Below are 23,236 nucleotides of genomic sequence, written 5' to 3'. Positions count from 1 at the left end.
TTCTATTTTATTATTGTTGTAAATTTCTTACTGTGCCTAATTTATAGATTAACCTTTATCATAGACATGTATGTATAGGAAAAAACATAGGACATATAGGGTTCGTTACTCTATCTGTGGTTTCAGGCACCTACTGGAGGTCTTAGAACATATCCCCCATAGGTAAGTGGGGATTATTGTATCACAAGGTCTTACTTACACGTGGAATGCCAAACTTACAGAAGTAGTGAGTAGAACAGTGGTTACCAGAGGTGGGGAGAGGTGGGGTGTTGGTCAAAGGGCACAAAGTTTCATTTAGACTGGAGGAACAGTTCTGGTGATCTACTGCACAGTATGGGGACTATAGCTAACAATAATGTATTGTGTATTTCAAAACTGCTAAAAGAATGAATTTTAAATGTTCTCACCACAAAGAAATAGGTATGGGCGATAGTGGATATGTTAATTAGCCTGATTTGACCATTCCACAATGTATCAAAACATTACATTGTACCCCATAAATATATATAATTATTATTTGTCAACTAAAATAATTTTGCATTTCTAACAAGCTCCACACTTGATCTGGGAACCACACTTGGAAAACCACTACTCTAAACCTAGATACTCTCAATTTTTGTTCAGTTTTTCCTTGAGTTGATGGGACTTCAGTAGAAAACACCAAGTTATGCTTAAACTGCTAAATGGCTCTTCGAAATACTTCATTTGAGGTAAAATAGTGGCACAGTTCAAAATAATCCAGTGTTGAGCTATGTATGTGCAGTTTAGAATTCCAGATCCCCTTTTTTGTATTTCATAGAAACAATACCCAGGTGTGCTCCAAGGAGCTTTATATAGAGAAAATACCTATTCACTTCTGGGAATATGAGGGCCCTTTGCACTTTGATTTAGTGGGGCTTCTCCTCATAAGGTACAGGAATTGCTTCACAGTGGTCTCTGGAAAAAGTCCACTTCTTCCAATTCTCACATCAAACACACCACAATATGAAAAATATAAGTCTAATCCTGATATGTTTGAATTACACAGATCTTAGCCTCAGCCTCAAAGTTTTCTAGAACTGTTATTTGCATGGCTCACAAGATTCTTAGGTAAAAGGGAGGCTGAAACAACATTTGTGGAGTATTAAAATGCCTATTTTAGCCCTATCAAACCATTTATTAGAACACGTAAGTTGTTAAGAGTAACAAAATCATATGAGTACTGGTTTTAACATTTCATCTTGTATCAGAGATCTTAGTAACAGCAATGAAATCATCCAAGAAAGATGATGGTCAAAGGGTATGGACAAACTGAGAACTCATCTTTAAAAAAATGGACAAATGACTATACAGATAAATTAAAAACAGCGTTTTCACTTAATGGCCAAAGTTTATTAAAATGCACTAGCTGCTGAAACTAGAGATGTTAATAACACATGTGGTCCCTGCCCTCATGGAGCTTTATTCATTACACTGCAGAGAAGGCCAACAGAACAATAATTATCAGCGAGAAGAACAGTACGAAGAAATTCAGGTTGCTATGGGCAACACAGATATAACCTACCTTGGGGGTGGAAAAGGAGGTATCAAAGAAAAGGCTTCCCGATGAAACTGACGTCCACTAAGCTTAGACCTGGAGAATAAATTAGAGCTAGGCAAAGATGGAGGAGAAAAGACAAGTAGAGGAAAAGTGCACTGAGTGTTTCCATAAAGTCAAGCGCACAAAGCAAGGAAGAGTAGGGAAGGACACTGGAAAGGTAGGCAAGGACCTCTATACAAGACAGAGCTCTGTACAAGATTTCCCAAAAGCAATAGGAAGCAGGAAGAGAACAATATCATATCTGCATCTTAGAACATCACTTTCTGTAGTATAGGAATGGACTGAAGGGGGTGACCAGTCAGGAGGTCCCACTGCAGTAGGAGATGAAGTGCTAGAAGATTGGTGCAGAGTTGAGGGGAGGGGAGAAAGAAAAGACATGTCCATAGTGTTTTCTAAACAGCGAATCTTGGCTTCAGAATACCTTTCATGTCAAAACACCTCTACTTTCTAGTTGTCTGACACACAGGTCACGTAATTAGTAGGGGCCTATTCTGTCACTTGTGCAGTCAGATTAAAATCTTCCTCATGTACCTCTCAAAGTTACTTTGGAGATCAAAAAATCATGCACCTAGATAATCTTGTTTGTACATATTACTTACGCACAAGTATTTTCTCCAAAACTCTTAGTTCCATTTCAATTTCTGGCTAAAAGGGGACCATGTATCTCTGTGTTGAGCTTTTTAAAAGAAAAAAAAAATTTTACATCACCTGATATAACAAGCAATAAAGAATGTCTATATTGAAACTAATAAGGAGAATTCAACATGGTTGGTGGAAAAAAAGCAATTGCACTCCTAGACAAGAGCAACTATAACAAAAACGTAATGTTTAAAAAGATACAATAAAAACCAGCTATCTAGAAATAAATCTAAGAAAAGATGTACAAGAATTGTATGGAGAAAACTGAATAATTTTATGCTCAAGAGCATAAAAACTATGTCAATCCTCCCCAAATGAAATCAATGAAATTAAAATAAATCCCCAGAAGATTTTTTCACAGAATTGACAAGGTGATCCTAAAGTGTATAATCTAGAAATCACAAAAACATAACATTGAATGAAAATAGCAAGTTGTAGAAGGAAACTCCAGTATCATAACATTTTAGAATATACGAAATAACGTTACATATTGTTATGGATTCATACATATGTAATGACAGTATAAAAACATGCATGAGAATGATAAACATCAAATTCAGAATAGTAGTTACTGAAGGGAAATCCAGAGGGGCATTACAGGGGTTTTAGTTTATGTGTAACATTTTATTTCTTAAACTGGGTAGTGGATACAAAGATATTTGTTACATTTTCCCCTATTATTTAAGCTCTCCTTGTATGTCTTAAATATTTCACAAAAATATAGAATGCCTTTTATTTGAAAACCACATTATTATGTGATCTAGCCCAGTAGTTCCCAAATACCAATCCAATAGCTATACCAGCAAAACCTGTTAAAAACACAGATTACCAGGCTATCCCAGGATCAGAATTTCTGGGAAGGGAGCCATGCGATACTAATGCACAACGTTTGGGGACTCTTGGGTAAACCACTAGATATTAACAGCCAATCCACCAACAAAATTGAACTCAATCGGACAATAAGATATTTAAATGCTTGCCTGAATATATAATCACTTTCTAACTGATCCAGCTGTCTAGAATGTGGATGCAACTTGAGGGCAAAAGTACACAAATTTTAAAATATATCCTTTACTCCCCAAAAAGGTCATACATGTAAAAACCAGGAATATCTTATAAAGTAATACTGTCAAATGATTCAACAGCAGAAGATAATTACTTCATATCCTCCACAGAGAATATGTAAGAGCAAAACTCCATCAGAGATGATAAAAAGTGCTGTTCTTAAGTACGAAGTAAGACAAGTCACTGGCAACTGCCCCCATGAGGTACTTTCCTCAAGTACGTAGAGAGCAGCACTGTGCTTTCCTTTCCTAATTTTCTTCCCTTGTAGCACAATTCACAGCTAAATTCGTCTAAAGAATTTGCACAGAACCAATGTGAAACATAAAAAATAAATTTAGAAAGAAAACCGTTTATTAAAAATTAGAGGTATTAGTACTGAAGGACAATTTTCATAGCCTGCTTCTCAGAAATAAAATTAACTAGAGAGGTCTAAGCTGTCATAATATATGCAATACTCAAGGGCTCACACGCAAACACAAAATTTCCCCAAATATTTTAAAATTACAACTAAAAACACAGAAAGGGGTTATTGTGATGTTCTAAACAACATGAATCTGCTAGGGGGCATACAAAGCACATCAACATAAAATGACGCACTTACCGGGGCTTTCTACTCGCTTATAGTGGTAGGGATTGATGCAGACCTCCTTCTGCTTGGAACCAAAAGGAAACTCACAGCATTCCAGTGGTTTTAGTTCATGGTGACTCTGAAGATCGGGCCAGCGCCACACACGGCAGTAAATGACATGAGGCAGTCCCTTACGGTGGGAAACTTGCAGCCTGCCATCCAGAGAGCGGGGAATGGTGACACAGTTACTTGGTTGCCCCGGGCAGCTCAAGGCCTTTTCCAATTCCTCCATGGCACCTTTCTTTTTCTTCAGTTTTTTCACCAATGCATCAACTGCTTTCTCTGCCCATTTTTCTTCTTCATCACCCTGTTTCCACCCAAGAAGTCTCTTCACAGCTGGACTTGTGAAGGAAAATAAACTTGTCACATTCATAATGGCGGAACTAGTTATATACTCCTTGGATATGGTGAAACAAAGGAGTCTCCAAATGCAATAGGACAGCAGGAGAGAGATCAATTTATTTACATAGGATTCTCTAGTTTCTTAGTTTGAGGTCCTGAAAAGTAGAAATTACCATTCCTAGTGCTTCCAAAAGTAATCTAAATTCAGCACCTAGGGGGTAAAAAAAGAAAAAAAATGTTTAAAATTAACTCTACCACTGTCTTGGACTGAGTGTTCCCTCAAAATTTGACTCCCACTGTGACAGTGTTAAGAGGGTGGGAAATCCTGTTATGTATACTTGAAAGGTGGGTCTTGAAGAGGTGATTAGATTGGAGGACCATGCCACAGTGAATGGATTAAAAATAGTGGTCAGGGGTGTGATTCTGAGGGCTTTAAAAGGAGCGTACATGAGGAGCTATCTCTCTGTTCTGTTTGTGCTACCTTGCGATGTGATATGCTGTGTAGCTGAAGCCACCACCAAGGAAGGCATTCACAGGATGTGTTCCCTGGACTTTGGACTTCCCAGCCTCAGAAACTGTAAGCAATAAATTTCATTTTCTTCCAAATTACCCAGTTCTATGTATTTTGTTATAAGCAACAGAAATGGACTAATACAGAAAACTGGGACCAGAGAAGTGGGGTGTTGCTTATAACAAATAACTTGAAAATGTGGAAGTGGCTTTGGAACTGGGTGTTAGGCAAAGGTTGGAGGAGTTTGGAGGACTCAGAAGATGACAGAAAGATAAGGGAAAGTCTGGAATGTCTTAGAGACTGATTACATGGTGGTAAACAGAGTGCTGATAGAAATATGGACCGTAAAGACCATTCTAAGGAGGTCTCAGATAGAAATAAGGAGTTTATTGCAAACTGAGGCAAAGATCATCCTTGCTGTGAACTGGCAAGGAATGTGGCTGCGTTGTATCTATGCCGTTGGACTTTGTGGAAGTTGGAACTTAGGAGTTGTGAACCAGAGTATTTGGCAGAAGAAATTTCTAAGCAGCAAACCGTTCAGAAAGCTGCATGGCTACTTGTAATAGCCTATACTGAGTTATGGTGGCAAAGGTATGACATAAAGCCAGAATTTAAAAGGGAAGCAGAGTGTAAAGATTTGGAAAATTTGAAGCCTGGCTATGTGGTAGAGAAGCAGAGCACTTTCACAAGAAAAATGCAGTGATGCTAAGAAGATTAGTACAAAAGAAAGGGATTATCAAGAGAAGGGGAAAAAGGCCCTGAAGACATTGCAAAAGCCTTCCATTTTAGGCCCAACAGCCTAGGGAGGCAAAATGGTCTTGGGAAACAGGCCTGAGGAACCCTCCATGGGCTTGCTGCCCAGGGACACCTCAAGATGCTGCTTCCTGCACCCCTGCTGCTCCAGCCTTGGCTAAGTTGGCTAGACCTGCAGCTTTGAAAGATACAAGCCAGAAGCCTCAGTGGAGTCCATGTGGTGTTAAGTTTGCAGGCTCACAGAATGCCAGAGTTGGGCAGGCTTGGGAACCTCCACCCCGATTTCAAAGGATGTATGGAAAAGCCTGGGGGCCCAAGAAGAGATCTGTCACAGGGGCAGATTCACCATATAGAGCCTTTGCTAGAGCAATGCCAAGAGGAAATGTGGGGTTGGGGTTGGAGTTGCAGCAGACAAACCTCATCAGCACCATGCCTAGTGGAGCCATGAGAGCAGGACTGCCATGGATACACCAAAATTGTGGAGCTACCAGCATGCTACGCCACCTTGTGAGAGCTGAAGCATGGCCTAAGATCATTAAAGCCATAGGAGTGGAGATGCTGAGGACTTGGGGACCCAATCCCCACACCAGCATGCAGAGGACATTGAACATGGAGTCAAGGTACATGATTCGCCAGCTTTGAGATTTATTGCCTGCCCTTCTGGGTTTTGACTTGTTTGGGACCTTTTACCCCTTTCTTTTGGCCTATTTCTCCCATTTTGAATGGGAATATGTACCCTACGTTTGTCCCATCATTGTACCTTGGTAGTAGATAACTTGTTTTAAATTCACAGATGGGACTTAGAACTTTGGACTTTTGAGTTGAAACAAATTAAGACTTCGGGGATGGAATGAATGTAATTGTATGTGAAAAAGACATGAGTGCTGGGGAGCCAGGGGTGGAATGCCTGGGATTGACTGTCCCCCCAAAACTTGACTCCCACTGTGACAGTATTAAGACAGTCAGAAATCCTGTTATGGTAATTGAAAGGTGTGGTCTTCAAGAGGTGATTGGATTGTAGGACCATGCCATAGTGAATGGATTAATAATGGCAGTCAGGGGTGTGGTTCTGAGGGCTTTAAAAGGAGTGTGCATGAGGAACTATCTTGCTTTCTCTGCTTTCACCATTTTGCAGTGTGAGACCCTTGGGTCACTGTTGCCAGCACCAGATGTGTTCCTTGGGCTCTGGGCTTCCCAGCCTCAGAAACTGTAAGCAATACATTTTGTTTTCTTTATAAAACACCCAGTTCTGTGTATTTTGTCATAAGCCACAGAGACTAATACAACCACACAACCACAATTTATTAAGTAATAACTGTGTGCCAGGTACTATTTTAAGTGCTTTATGTATTACAGTATGCTATGGACTACACTATGTTCCCCTAAATTTAGTATGTTAAAGCCCTAGACTGCAGTATGACTATATCTGGATATGGAGCCTCTAAGGAAGTAATTAAAGTTAAATGAGGACATAAGAGTGGGACCCTAATCTGAAAGGACTAGTGGTCTTATAAGAGGATGAGAAAGCTCTCTTCCCCACCTCCATCTCCACTCGTGCACAAACTGAGGAAATGCTATGTGAGGGCACAGCAAGAAGGCAGCCATCTGCAAACTAGGAAGAGAGCCCTCACCAGAAACTGAATTGTCCAGAACCCTGACCTTGGACTTTCCAGCCTCCACAACTCTGAGAAAATAAATTTCTGTTGTTTAAGTCACCCAGTATATGGTATTTTATTATGGCAGCCAAAGCACACTAATACACAGCATTTAATTCTTTTAACAATCCTTTGAGTTAGATAATACCATCACTGTCATTTTATAGATGAATAAACTGAGACAGTTTAAAAAGTGGTATGTCACTGTTTATATAAGTTCTGGGATAGAAGCAACAGATACCTTAGGGCAAAAATGTCCAAGTTCTTAACAGATATTGTAATGTTTTATATTTAGATCATTTATAACCTCTAAAAATATATTTCAAAACACACCTCAATCAACAGAAACTGAAAACAACAGGGAATAAGAAAATACATTAGGGTAATATTTTTTCAATAAATAAGCCTGTGTCTATAGGCTATAAGACAAGGTAGGACATTTATTACCTGCTTCTAAATATTTGCTTTTCACTGACATGAAAGGATGAAGCACATGAACACATACTGTACCAAATTTTTTGGTCACATTTTGTCATTTAAACCTTCTATTTACTCTTCATCAGATGAAAACACAAAAGGTGGGAAAGGTTAGAGGTTAATTTTGCACGAACACTGGCTAAGATGGAGCCATGTATCATACCAACCTCCTCCCAAACCAACCAACCAACCAACAAATAAATAAGCAAAAGCCCAGCTTTTTAAAGACATCAAAGAGCAACCAAGGTACTCAGGACTTGAGGGGCCAAGATCATGGAGAGACAGGAAAGGCAATGAAGTGAGCTGAACATTCTTCACTGCTTTTCCTCTCAAGGCATTTGCCAATGCCTATGGTATAAGCAGCAAGAGATCTAGTAGCCAAGCAGAAAGTGGCAACTAAGAGACTAAAAGGCTAAGCAGAGTTTCCAGCAGTCTCACAGTGCTGAGGAGAAAAAATAAAACAAAAAAACTAGAGCTGAGGGCCTGCCAAGAAGAAGGAGCCCTCTAGGCTTTCAGGTGAGCCTCCTGAAGGGGTATCCCCCAGTAAAAGGGCAAAAAAATTGGTGTGCAAATGCACAGTACATGGGCTTCCTCTTCTTCTTTACCCTTATCTTAATCCAAGACTGAATCATGGTGATGAGTATTGCTCTCTAACAGCTTGCCAGAAGGAAAATAAATCCTCTGTAGAGGAAGATAACATCCCAGACTCCACAACTGTTCACTCACAATGTATAGTAATCAACACAAAATTACCAGGCATACCAAAAGACAGGAACAGAACAGATTAGAAACAGACCAAATAGGTGATCCAGATAATGGAGTTACCAGATACAGACTTTAAAATATTAATGATTAGTAATTAATATATCAAGGAAACAGAAGATGAGAACTAATAAAGACTTTAAGTAGATGGCCTTAACAGCAAATTAGTTACAGTAGAATAAAGAATTAGTGAGCTAAAAGACAGATAACTAAAAAAAAATATCCAGACTGAAGTAAAGTGAGAGAGAAAAAAAGAAAAAGAAGGAAAAGAACTGAAGAGACATAATGGATATGGTGAAAAGGACTAGCACTATGGAGCTGGAGACCCAAAGGAAGATGAGAGACTGACAGAATCAATATTTTTAGACTCAGGCTGCAAATTTTCCTAAAACTGACAACAGACATCCAGCTATAGATTCATGAAGCCCTACAAGTCCAAAGAAGGATAAATACAAAGAAACCTACAAGTTTAAATGTGTCATATCACAGTAAAATTGCTGAAAACCTAAGATAAAAATCTTTAAAAAGACATTACTTTCAAAGAAGTACAATAAGGTTGACAAATGACACTTCAACAGAAACAATGGAAACAAGAAGACAATAAAATGACATCTTTAGCAGGCAGAATGTAAATAAATAGCTGGTAACTTAGAATTATACATTTAGAGGGAAAAAATCATTCAAAAATAATTGTGAAACAAAGATGCTTTCCAACAAGAAAAATCTGACAGAAATGGCTTCCAGCAGACTGGCACTAGAAGACATAATAACAGGAATTCTGTAGGGAGAAGGAAAAAGATTCCAGAGAGAAGAAAGGAACTGCAGGAAAGAATGAAGAGTGTTTGAAGGGTAAATAAGGGCAAGTCTAGCAAGTCCAGGTGATACTGATTTTATAAAACAATAATAGGACTGTCTTGTGTTTAAAATATATGTAGAATTAAAATGCATGACAATAGCAAAAAAAAAAAAAAAAGGCAAAAAAGGGTAAACGAAGATCCTTATACTATCCAGGCCATGGTAATAAAGCACTAACTTATTATGGGTATAAATCATGAATTCATGCCATAATGAACTGTAACAACCTAATAGAGGCGATAAAAAATATGAAATTATTTCTTAAATCTAATTAACCTGAAGAACATAAGGAGAAAAAGGGAGCAAATAATAGATGAGACAAACAGAAAATAAGATTTAAATCTAATCCCCAATGTATCAGCAATTACTTAAATATAAACAGACTAAAATATGACAACTAAAAGATGGAGGTGGGGGTGGGGGGAAACCACTTATCTATATTGTACTTACAAGAGACACATTAAATATAAAGACACAGGAAAACTGAAAGCAAAAAGATGGAAAAAGATGCATATTCTACCAAAAAGCTGCACAGCTATCCATTCAAATAAAATAGACTTTAAGAAGCATTACCAGAGATTTTAAAAAGCGGGGGAGGGAGGGCTTTCAAAATGTTAAAAGAACTGATCCACCACGTAGATATCACAATCTCAAATTTTCAAGTAATAATAATCGCAAATACATAAAGCAAAAACTGGCACAATTAAAATAACAAACAGACAAACCCACAATCCTAGTGAGAGATTAACATAGTAACTGATAAAACAGGTAAACAAAAATTGATATGAAAGAGTAACATGTTTAAAAACTTGGTCCAATTCATGTATATAGATCACTGCACCCAACAACTGTAGAACACATAGTACTTTCAAATACTCATGGAATATTTACCACATAACGAGCCACAAAGCAAATCTCAACATGTGGCAAAGCAGTATAATCATATAGAATATATCCTTTGATTTTAGTTTAAGAAGTCAACAAGAATATTGTTATTAAAAATAACCACACTTTATTTATTTTTATTATTTATTTCAAGAAAGAAATCACAGTGGGAATAGAAACTATTTTTATCTGAAAGATTATAAAAATATGACAAAGTAAAAATTGTAGGATATGACTTAGCAATACTTAAGAGGGAAATTTATAGTCTTAAGTGCATATATTAGAAAAGAAAAAAGCTGAAAACTAATGTTCCATGTATGTACCACCAAAAAAAGTTAAAAAAAAAAAAATGGAACAGTAAATTAAACCTAAAAAATGTAGAAGGAAATGACAACAGAAAAAAATTTTTTAAAGTATACTATAAAATCAAAGTTGGCTCTTTGAAAATACTAATAGAATTGAATAAACCCGTAGCAAAACTGATCAATAAAAAAGACCCAAATTACCAATAACTGGAATAAAACAGGGGAAATCATTACTGATCCTCAGAAATTAAAAATATTATGAACAGCTGTCACAGCAAATTGTGAATGTGTACAGCCACACTGTAATAATCTACACATCTATCTGTCTTCCTCACTACAGGAAAATCATTTGAGGGACTATGTCTTACTATTTTCCTATCTTTGCAGCCCAGCACATTACCTAGCACATAGCAGATTCTCAATGAATGTTTAACGAATTTTTAGCTCATGAAGAACTTAGGAGGCCAAATGTGGCACTTCAACTTTATTAAGTAGGCTACAGGGACTTGTTTTCTTTTTTAGAGTTTCACACACATTTACTAGTTCTTTTGAAGGTGGTATTATTTTCACCTAGCAGAAAAGAGAAAAAAAAACTATGCTACTATTAAAGTCACACTTGGTCAGAGTGTACCTACTGATATGATAATTTACTTTTTTACTAAAGGTTTACAAAACAAGAAAGACAACTTCTTAATGGGCCTCTAGTAACAATTCACAGAGGGAATATATTTCTTCTTATTTTATACGTCTTTCTTCTTCTCCAAAAAGTCCTTTTTAATATTTTAACCAGTGATTTTTAAACAGAATTGGTAAGTTTACATCAAAACCACTGGCTATTTCAAACACTAATGAGTTTGTAATATAAAGTGAATGGGTTGCCGGGGAGGGAAGTGGTGATGTTTATAAGAACCACCATTTCAGACCTTTGTCTTAATTATTCAAAGTGACATTCATTCATCAAAGCTATAGTGAGTGCTTGCAAAGTGTCTGGCACTTGTGCTAGTCACAGAAGACATAGAGGCAGAGATGTCTAATATCCTAAAGGAGAGCTCACAATCCCATGGAAGGGCCAGTGTGCAAACAACTAACTCCCATAAAGCAAAGGACTAACCTGCATGCTAATTGTAAAGGACTGTGCTGAGCTGTCTTACCAGGCCATATCCAGGGCCTCAGCCAGAAGGAATGCTGTGATTATACCAAGGTAGACCATGGGCACAGGTAAAGAAGAGGAGGAAACTCATGTATTGCGCATTTGCCCACCATTTACTAACTATAAAACAGTGATAAAAGTGATAAAACAAGTATAAACAGTGCTATGGTCTGAATGTTTGTGTCCCCACAAAATTCATATGTTGAAATCCTAACCCCAAAGGTGATGGTATTAGGAGGTGAGGCCTTTGAGAGGTGATTAAGTTCCTGAGGACATAATTTTATAATGGGATTACAAAAGAGACCCCAGAGAGATTTCTCCTGCCTTACACCATGAGGTTACAGTAAGAAGAGGTCATCTAGGAAAAAGTGGGCCCTTACGAAACACCTACTCTGCCTGTGCCTTGATCTTGGATTTCCCAGCCTCCAGACTGTTTCTGTTGTTTAAGTCCCCTGGTCTATGGTATTGTGCTATAGCTATAGGACTAAGAAAAACAATAATATATAAAAGCTGAAAAGGAGAGATTAATTCCAGGGATTGCAGGAAGTTTTTCCATAGAGGAAATATCGGACAGGCCTTAAAGGAAGAACAGCATTTGCAAAACAATAGAGCTAACATTTGAGTGCTCATTACATGACAGACACTGTTCTAAGCACCTTACATCTATTAACTAATCTTAGCCACAAACCCTCTGAAAATACTATCATTGTCTTCATTTTACAGGTAAGAAAAGCAAAATATAGAAAATTTAAATGTCTTGTCCAAAGTTACTTACATAGCTGTTATGTGGCAAAGCCAGGATTTGAACCCAATTTGCCTGGCTCTAGAGCCTGAATTTTTAAACTACTTTTCTAAATTGCTAGTTCTAACAGACACATAATAAAAATACTAGGGTTTAATATGACTGGAGATGATACAGGCTGATAAGAGGGACAGGGGCAAGATTGTGAAGGGCCTGTGATACATCTTATCCTGTGGACAAGGAAGGTTTTAAATCAGAGTATCCACGTGATTAGATCTGTTTTATAAAGACAGCTAAGGTTATATCCTCAATACGGGAAGACCTCTCCCTACAGGGAGCAAAAAATAGAATTTAAAAACCTACCACCTCCAAACACTGCAAAAGTCAATGTCCTGATGTCACTCACAAAAATTAAAAGATCACAAATCTTTACATATAAACATGTACAGATGAAACAAAATGCAGACTGATGACTAATTTTTGCCTACTTGAGTTAAGCATTTTTTTTATATACAAGTCAAACAAGTAACCTACCTCACATAAGGATCTCAATTACTTCATGATATTATGGCCTTGGCAAGACAACTTTTTTTCTGCCCCTTTTTGTACTTCCTGTTCTAGTTTATGTCAAAAGCCAAGTAGCCTTATTTGTTTAAAGTGCAAAATAAAAACATGAGTCAGCAAACAGAGATTTCCTTTCCTCTTGTTCAAATACAAACATTTCACACGGACGAAAAAGAAGTATTTGTCTAGTAAAGAACCCCCAACAGCCTTAAAAATACTAAGATCTTTGTTCCAGTAACTTACACTTCAGAAATTTACTCTAGGAAAATACTGTGACCTGGAAGGGAAAAAAAATTTTGCACAAAGATTTTCATCACAGTATTATTTATAATAGAAAAGACAAAAGAGAAACATCTAACAATTGGAAAATCGTTAAGTAGACTGTATACATCTACTCAATGGAATATTACATAGCCCTTAAAAATTATGTTTATAGGGGCCGGCCTGTGGCTCCCTTGGGAGAGTGTCTTGCTGATAACACCAAGGCCACGGGTTTGGATCCCGCATAAGGGACAGCCAGTTAGCTCACTGCATGAGCGTGGTGCTGACAACACCAAGTCAAGGGTTAAGATCCCCTTACCAGTCACCTTTAAAAAAAAAAAAATTATGTTTATAAAAACTGCATAATAACTTAGAAAAATCTTTAAGCAGAATATAAAATGGTATATTTAGCATGGACAACTGTGTAAATATACCAAAATATTAACAATGGGTAAGTTTGGAAGATTAGTAATGTCTGTCTCTCCTACTTTTCTAAACTTTTCAAACATTCTTTAATAAAACATTATAACTTTCAAATTTTTTTAAAAAGACTTTCTCTGCAAATATTTGCTAATTACAAAAGAGCAAAAATTGCTTCATGAGCTCAAAGCCACACACATACTCTACTTAGCAGTCACGTTGGACTTATGGTATGATCTAGTTTTGGAAGTAATAAACATGTAGTTTAAAATGGGATTCTAAACTCACAAACTTTTCTTATGGAATCTCACCCATGAAAAGGATTTCTACCAGTACTGCCCCAAGCCAAATAAGGAAAATACACTCACAATACTCCTCCTGACATGGCTATTTAGTTTTGTAACTTTTGTGGTATTCCTTAATGTTAAAAGGAAAAAAGTGAAAAAAATTTAAAATACTCTTAATTGCTGTGTAACTTGCTTTATATTTAAAGGAAACCTAATTAGCCAACTGTATAACAATGGGCATTTTTCTTCATCTTGGCCTCATCTAGTAAAGAAACATGTAATTATCCAACTATGTGAATATCAATAAAATATACTCCGCCATTCAATACCTTACAGATCCCAGATCCCTACAGTTTTAAAAGTAAATTATTCTAATTTGTATCTGAAGATACGATTTTAAAAAAAGAAAAAAAGGAGGAAAAGCTGCCAAGTGTAAAAAACCAAGTACCATTAATAAAAGATGAGGGGACGAGACAAATAAGATCCAATCACCCTTTATCAGCTTCAGAGTAGAGGCTTATTTACAATTCTTGCACTGGCATGGAATTCAGTGGACTAGACAAAATAAATGATCCCATTAAATACTGAGGGAATAATGAACTATTCAATAAAATAAACATAATACATAGGTTCCAAAAAGTGACTGGGTGGGAAAAAAAAAAAAATCAAAGACTCTTAGTACATTAAAAAAGGCAACTGACAGAAGATAAATGGTCTACTGTTAATGAAACAAGCAATGCATTTTTATTTTCACTTCTTGTCTTTGGTTCACTACTCTGTCCTAACTAATGATAAAAAATCATGGCATAAAGATCAAAAGAATTAAGGAACTAAAAGCACAGGGTATTGATTAACTCTGAAACTGTTTGAAACTGTTCATAAGTTATTAAGAAAAGACAACTTTATAAAAATTTTGTTGGACTCACTTATTTTGCAAACAAGTATTTCCAAGTAACGAAATAAACCAACTGTGTGCATATTTCCAGACTTATACCACTAGCTTTCTTCTTATACAGATGGATTGATCTTGTGAATACACAAGAAAAGTAAGATAAGTTCCCAGAACAGATCTACAATGGGGCTTCAGAGTGATCACAAGCCAGTTGTATGAATTTTGTAGTTCAGTATTTTTAATATATAAAAGCATTTCACTATATCTCACTAGATGCCACGGAGATGTAAAATACCTCAGAGAGACACTGTATAAAGTTATCACTAGCAGTATTAATTAGTTCTATGGAAAGGTATGTGTCATCTACCCTAACATCCAATGATAGGACTCAAGTCCTGATGAGACAAATTCCTGCCTCCTCTGAAATGCTTAGCTAAATTAAACATCAAAAAAGGTCAAAGGAGAACACGCCAGGGGACCTGTAATGTTACTTTCATTACTCCAAAATGGACTACTGTTTTTTAACCTGCTTGTTTTCACTTAAATAATCAAGTCAACCATATACTCATAACAAAGGCAGAACTGTAAAAACAGATCATGATTCTCAAGGAGGCTAAAACAAAGACACCCTAAAAAATTCCTGACATTCACAAAAACCATAGACTTGTAGAAGACTAGACACTACAGGTTAGAGTTAAAAATGCTTAAAAAGACAAAGACTGCCAAAAAAAAAAAAAAAATCTCAGATTTAATGCCAGTAAATATTTTAAAACATAAAGAGCAATCCATAATTAAGTCAAGAACTGCAATGAGCTTTGTTGGTAAGAGTAAGATGGAGAATTCACAAAATGAGAGGAAAATCAATAATCAAAATCATTAGGCCTAAATAAAATCAGGTTATTGAATTAATTAGATGTCCAGAAGAATTGGGAGCTTGCAAACTTTTGATAAAGCTAAAACACCTATTACTTAAAAGTGGAACAACAGACAACCTACATGAGTCTGGCCCAGCAGGAAGGCTGAAGCAGAAACTGGCATACACTCACATTTCCAGATGGAGAAACAAGCCAATGGATAGTACCCATAAAAATAAGTCATGAAGACAAGTGGAGACAGTACTCTGGAACAGGTAGAATGTAACTGTAAGTAGTATCAACAGTAAACAGTTCCTAATAAAAAGTATGAAAAATTACTGTGCAGTTCCTTAAGGAAAATGACAAATCTTTATCTACTCTTAAGGTAGACAGGAAAAAGACAAGTTTAAAGTTTGCTACACAAGTTCAATGCCATTACAATGAATATAAAAACAGAGATGGATCTAGCTATTTCAATCTCAGAAAATACCCTAAAGTAGTAATGCTTTGTGACTTGGTTTCAACAAATAATCTGCTCAAATGCTTCTTTCCCCCAGTTACTCCTGTTAGGAACTAATTTGGTTTTGAGATATTTGTATTGTAGGAGGAAACAGGTGAGATGCCTTTGCATTCCTTTTTCCTGTTTTAAAACAGCAGCCCCTCAACTTTCATCAATTCCCAATCTCAAATGGGTCAAAGATAGCTAAATAAAACTTACCATTAACCAAAATAATAATTTTTAAAAATCCTGGAACAAAAAGAAAAACGAAGATGGATAAAACCCGTCTCCATTTCTTTTATAGATAATAACGTACTTTGTGAAGGAGTTACTTCATTGCTAGAAAGTTAGGCTAAAATGAACTCTACTTCAATTCAGTCCTCAGAAAAAAAATGTATTTAAACAAAATATCCTATAAAAGAAAGCCATATGAAGATCCATGGAGATCACAGAACTCTGCAGGTCTTAGTTCACAGCAACAGGAAAAGTTCTATTATCACAAACACCCAGAAGTCATATTTCACCTTACTGAGCCTCTTACTATTCAGCCTTCTGTTGGTTACTTCCAAACATCCCAACCTTCCAAATGATACAGAATAGCTAGGATGCTATTTTTTCATTAAAAAAAAGTTTTTTTCTAGTGATTGATTTTCCAAATATGGAGAAGTTGGGGGTGGAGGTGGGAAAGAAGCTCTTGAAAACCTATTTATAGTAATGCAATAATGCAGGTAACAACTGCCTTTAAAGCACAAGCACTAACAGTCATGCAGTCTCTCAGGTGTGACAAGTGATATGCTAGCAAGAGCTGCAATGTGGTCTCTCAGACGGGGAATCTTAGGAATCAAAAAGAAAAGGAATAAACTTTGAATTCCAGCTTACTACATACCACTTGTAAGTTCACTGCAAGCTGAAACATTTCAGCTAAATGATTTCAAAAGTAGCATCCCCTTGATGAAAAGGAAGCAAGGAATTTATGGATGTCACAATTACATGACTCTCTAAGGATATAACTATTTTACAAATTTAGGTGTGCCAAGTATGCTATTCAATATATCTTCACTGTATTAGAAAACTCTTTAAATTCTTCTTTTAAGAGAAGAACTTTTTCTGGTTCTGCTCTGCATATACAAATCTTCCCATCTAGGCAGCTTACAGGGCACCTCAATAATTTTTCTTAGTCATAGAGTTTCCCTACAGAAAAGCAGGTGTCAGTTCTGTTTTGTCTCATTAGATGATTACTTGTTTAGTTTAAGTAGACTGATGACACTTAAAAGTTTTCTTGCTGTGACCAACTTCAAACAAACTTGGCTTTTATACCTCTCCTTGCCATTTCCCCTAAAAGTTGTACAACATTCCTTAATCCCACTGAATTCCCATTCTCAAATTCAAGCTAGTAATGGAAAAATATCCTTCAGGACATAGTAGCTTTTCAAGATATCCAGGTCCTCATTACCTCACCCTGATAAAGTCCATCTGTATTCACGTCAACTCAAGCATTGTACAGATTCATTTGGCCTGCAAGAGTTCGCTCCTCAAACACAGGAAAGACTGAAGACCAGAGGCATTTTAAAATCCCAAGGAAAATGTCTATAGTAGTTGCCTCTTAGAAAAAAATTATCCTCTTTGAGTCACTGTTATACTAGAACAGCAGTTTTATAAATTGCAAAGAATGCTAAATGTGGTAAATTTCCATAAGTGGCCAATTATGAATGATTCATCATTAACAAATAAAAGAAAGTGTTTAATTGAGCTACTACTTTATGTAAGCACTATACTGGTTGTTTCTACAAATACTATTGCATTGACTCCTCACAGCAATACTTTAAGGCATTCATCATTATCTCAATTTTACTAATTAACTCTAGGCTCAGAGGTTAAGTAACTTTCTCAAGACCATATTCTAGTAAGTAGTAGACCTGCATTTTAAACCAGTACTGACTGATACTAAAGTTCATTAATCAAATTTTTAAAAATAAGTAATTTAAACAGCAAATTCACAGATGAAAACAGAATGACTACAGAAGGAAAATACTACCCCCCCTCCCCCGCCTTTTTAAAATCCTGCTGTACTTCATTTTTTGGAACATATTTCTCTGCCCCTACTGATCTCACAGGTGCTGTTTATGACAACAAACATGCACATCTGTAGGGGTGAGCTGACATACACAAAGCAGGACAGGCTGTACCCTCTCCCTATATTTAGATCCTTCAGTTCAGCTCTTAATTGCATAATTTAATCAGGACCCTCTAGAAGGGAAACACATCCATATTCATCACAGGCATCAAAGGAAACATCTTTACAAGTTATATCCTTTTACAAACCAGCATATGGTCTCACGCCACTCTCCCAATTGTTGAACTCCTCCTCTGGGAAGAGCATGGAATTTTATTTCTTTTTATCACTTGAAAAAATCACTTCCCTCCTAATTCAGTAAAACTGGGTGGAGGCCACTTCCTCCACAGGTGAGAGAAATAAAACTTGTTGATCTGTCATTGTCAGGAATTTTAAAGTTAACCATTTATTTTATGTTTTGTTTCAAAATGGAAACAAAAGGCAGACTAAATCCAGAATGAGCAATCAGGGCACATTCTCCAGGCTTTCAAAGAAAACTCCTAAAATTTTTTTTGTCACTTAAAAACAGTTTCTAAATTAGAAAACAAGAGTCCTTAACTTGAAAAGGTTTTAATTGCACCTCTCCACTTAGAAGAAAACTTTTTTTTTTTTTGGACCGGTACAGGGATTGCAACCCTCGGCACAGTGTGGTCCGCACCATGCTCAGCCAGTGAGCACACTGGCCATCCCTATATAGGATCCGAACCCGCGGCCTCGGCGCTACCAGCGCCGTACTCTCCCAAGTGAGCCACAGGGCTGGCCCTGAACAAAACTTCTGAGTCTCAGTTTGCTTTTCCATAAAATTTTGATACCACCAACTACTCCACTTGTTTGTTATAAAGATTAAATATGAACATGTAAGACTGATTTGAAAATTATAACGTGCTAAAAAACAAAGTATTTTATGAACAGAGCAGTTTCACAAATAAAGCTAATTTTAATACTTTGAATATAAAAAAATAAAATTTACTGTCTAGTTTTTGTCTGTGTAATGAAGTTCTAACTTTACAGTCATTCAATTTATTCAACAAACACCTACTATGTGCCTACTATTCTAAACACCTACTATTCTAAGCACTGAGAACACACTACTGAAAAAGAGACAAAAACAGTTTTTCAAAGTCCATGGCTTCATGGGTGCCTACATTCTGGTGGTCAAGGAAACAGTCATTGAGAACGTGATATCTGAATAGCACCCTAAAAAGGGATATCTGGGGAAGCACATTCCAAGCAGAGAGAAGAGCAAGCACAGGCCATTTGGCAAGAATGTGCCCGAGATGTTCAAGGAACAGCAAGGAATCCAATGTGGCTGGAATGGCAGAAGTGAGGGGAGAGTAACAGGAGATAAGGCCAGAGAGGTGATGGCGGGGGGCAGACATGTGGGGCATACCTGAAGGGACTTTGTAGCTTGTGCACCAAATTGAGATGGGAACCACTGGGAGATGTGGGCAGAGGAGAACCACCATCTAACTTGCAATTTCACAGGATTATTACGGCTTGCTGGGTTGAGGACGTACTGAAAAAATGCAAGGATAGAAGTGGGAGTACTAAGGAGGCCAGTTAGGAAGCTATGGCAATTGTTAAGGTACAAGACGATAAAGATTTGGACCAGCTTGGCAGAAGTAGTGAGATTCTGCATATATTCTGAAGGTACGGCCATGAACAAATAACACTTTATTGCTTATATAAATAAAGAAAATAATTATCCTTAAAGTTGGAAAATTTTTTCAGGAGTATGAAATGCCATATTATGAGGACTATGAGACGAGTACTTGAAGTGGGGTCAAGGACAAGGTCATTGGAGAAGTAGTCCAAGAACTGAGCTAAAATCTTGTGGGAACTAAGTAAACGATGAGCAGTGGGGCAGTAAACGAGTTACAAGGAAGGGTAGTGAGTGTAGATATTCAAATCTGGGGTGTTTTTACAGAGGTAGAAGAATGGTAGAAGAATAGTCTGGAAATGGCAATGAAGAGGTATGAGGGTTATGAGAGAAAATAGCCACAACTTGAGAGAGCTACAACGGAAGCAGTGTCTACAGAAAAGCATATACAAATATCTATGTTCAAGAATACTCATGTTCTAGATAACCCAGATGTGTAACAATAATGGAATGAATAAATAAAGTAGGTACATTAGACTATGATGTAACTTAAAAAAAAAAAAAAAAGCACAAACTTTCATGTACTACTATGGGGGAAAAAACATGTCATAATTGTTCAGTTAAGAGAAGTAGCAGAAAAATATCTATAGTATGATCTCTTTTTAAAAACACAAATGCAAACAAAAATTGTCTACATATATACATGTACATTTTTAAAGGCCTGGAGAGAAATACATTCATCTTTTAGTATCTGTGGTGAGTTGGTTCCAGGACCTCCCAGGGATACACCTAAATCCACAGATGCTCAAGTCCCTGATATAACCTATGCACATCCTCCTGTATACTTTAAATCACCTCTAGATTACATATAATACCTAATACAATGTAAATGCTATGTAAATAGTTCTGCTGTATTGTTTAGGGAATAATAACAAGGAAAAAAGTCTTTACACGTTCAGTCCAGATAGAATCATTTTCTGAATATTTTCAACCTGCGACTGCTTAAATTCACAAGAGTGGAACCCACAAACACGAACGGCTGACTAAACAAAACTGAGCAAGTGATTACTTTTAGGAGTGAGCTGGGAGCAGGGGAGTACAGGAGAGCCAACCACTTTTACTTTTAATCAATTACTATTTTCAAATTTAAACCCCACGAACAAAAATAAACAAAAACTGAAAGTAGGTAAGAGATTTATTCTGCTTGGCTCCAGAAGACAGCAATATAACCAAGAGGTGGCAAAATTTATCTTTTTATAAAGGAAAAAATAAGTGAAAGTATATCTGCACAGAATGGAATACCACTGAATTGGAATTTTCAGAGAAATGCATTCCTGTATACAGGGTTATAATATATAACCTGATACCTGGTGAATATGATATAGATGGGAATGTACTCTTCTATTAAGCAATTCAGCTACATGATCAAAAAATTCAATTTCACAAAATGGCATATTATAACAAAAAAGTAATTTCCCTTCCCATTCTAGTCTCCTAGTGCCCTTTCCATTAACAATTCAAATATCCACTAAATTTTTCAATGCATGAATTTCTTACCAAAAACTTCTATATTATGCAAATATTTTCAAAGGCAATTTGGTACTGTCCTTTTTCCAGAATATAAATCTGTTATTTGGAAGAATAATTTCTGAAAACCAAAGTTTATATAACCACTGAGATCAGCCAGATTTAACTCTCCTCCACATGACAACCAATGACATCCTGTTTTCAATCTGCCAAAAACTGGACTGGATTTACAAACACTCACTTGATGCAGTAGCCCTCTTCCAGAATGTAAGCGTTCCCTCCACCTGAGAACTAAAAGCAGCAAATGCAAAATTTTTCACTGGTTTTAGAGAAATACAAGTGCTTTACATATAAGCAAGTATCGCCTACAGAATTAGGTGAGACCTGTACCGTAAATCTAGATCTTTACTTCCTCTGTTCAGTCCAGTCCTAACCACTAACTTCCCTACGGTGACTTGTTTACCAATCAGAATGGAAAAACCCAAACTCTTAGAAGGATTCAGAACCCATGTCCTCCTCCTTTACATGTTCAACTATTAAAAGAGCTTTAATCCTCATTAATTCAGTATTGAACAAATACTTTAAGGCCTTTCCACCCATTAAAGATGTGGTAGAAAGGAAATGAGTATGATACAGTTCCCACCACCACCAACCCTACAGTTTTAAAGCATGTGGGGGAAAGATGAGAACCATATTATAAGGTAGATTGTGCTAAAAGTTATAGGACAACATGTTCAGGCTGTTTATCCAAGGAGGAAACTACATGCAGTAAGCGTGGCTAACAATCTGTGCCATTTTCTTTGCTACAACTACATCTCCCACATATCTTGAGCTTTGTGTTACTTACCTTGCAATGGAAACCCAAATGGTTCAATTGACTATCAACCAGTCAGATCAATGAGTATGAACAATGGAATGGATAATCCAAAACAGCCATAATAATAATTATTGCTTCTGGAATGTATTATAATTTAACAGGAAAGACTTAAGTATATACATTCTGCTTAGACTAATAATAAAGCTCTTCTATACCCTGAGAACATAGTAAATTCTAAAGAAATGCCTATTCAAGATTCAAAACTTGCTGTGGAAAATCTGTAAGTGAATGACAGTGTAAGTGAATGATGGTTATATCTGTAAGTGAATGGTTTTATTATATCATAAAAACTTAAGAAGACAAGCATTTTATCATATAAATTACCCTTTCTCCTGGCATTCAGAATATAGGCAAGAGACAGACTTTTAAAGAACCCGTGAAACATCCCATTTTGAGGACTGAATAAACTTTCATCACCATCACCACCAGTTTCAAAGAGAGAATGTCATGCAGTTGGTTCTATGGGTAAGAGTTCTTCCACAGTCTCCATCAATTTTCAATACAGAGCAAGTGTTCAGAAAGACTCAAAAATCACCCTCATGCCATTATCATCAACATCCTCACCACAAATCACCAAGCACTGTTCTGAGCACTTTATACTCATTAACTCTCTAGATCCTTAAAACAATCTTATAAGGAAATACTATTTTAGAGATTACAAAACTGAGGTACTGAAAAGTTAAGGAACTTGCCAAGGCAACCCCTCTACCACCCAGCTTCTCCTAAATAACCTCCTCCTTTGTCTGATGCATGAAGCAGAAGGACCAACAAGCAAGGATTAGCTTGTGGTTTTATCTTAATCCCTCCATCTCCTTCCCTTTCCTTTCCAATTTATTGTTTTTCTTATTGCTTTTCTTCTTGATCTCTTCCCACTTTCCTAGAACACGGAAAAACCAAGAGTTTTATCAGGGCAGCAATGACAAAATTAAGAATAAGAATAAGAAATTATAAGCTATAATTCAACAAGACATCAACAGCTTTTCTGAGCTCCACT

General features: G+C 36.6%; 1 protein-coding gene across 1 annotated transcript in view; it reads right to left on the bottom strand.

The window, feature by feature from the left end:
• SMAD1 (SMAD family member 1) overlaps window positions 1-23,236 on the bottom strand; it is a 72,050-nt gene that overhangs the window by 36,400 nt on the left and 12,414 nt on the right. Inside the window, exon 2 of the mRNA XM_063107762.1 lies at window positions 3,885-4,464. Within this exon, the coding sequence (XP_062963832.1) occupies window positions 3,885-4,284 (400 nt within the window). The 5' untranslated portion in view covers window positions 4,285-4,464. The remainder of the gene's footprint in view (window positions 1-3,884; window positions 4,465-23,236) is intronic.

This window comes from Cynocephalus volans, chromosome 9, assembly GCF_027409185.1.
Source record: "Cynocephalus volans isolate mCynVol1 chromosome 9, mCynVol1.pri, whole genome shotgun sequence".
NCBI classification, from domain to species: Eukaryota; Metazoa; Chordata; class Mammalia; order Dermoptera; family Cynocephalidae; genus Cynocephalus; species Cynocephalus volans.
Note: the sequence above shows the minus strand (reverse complement) of the source record. Positions and strands in the feature narration are given on the sequence as shown.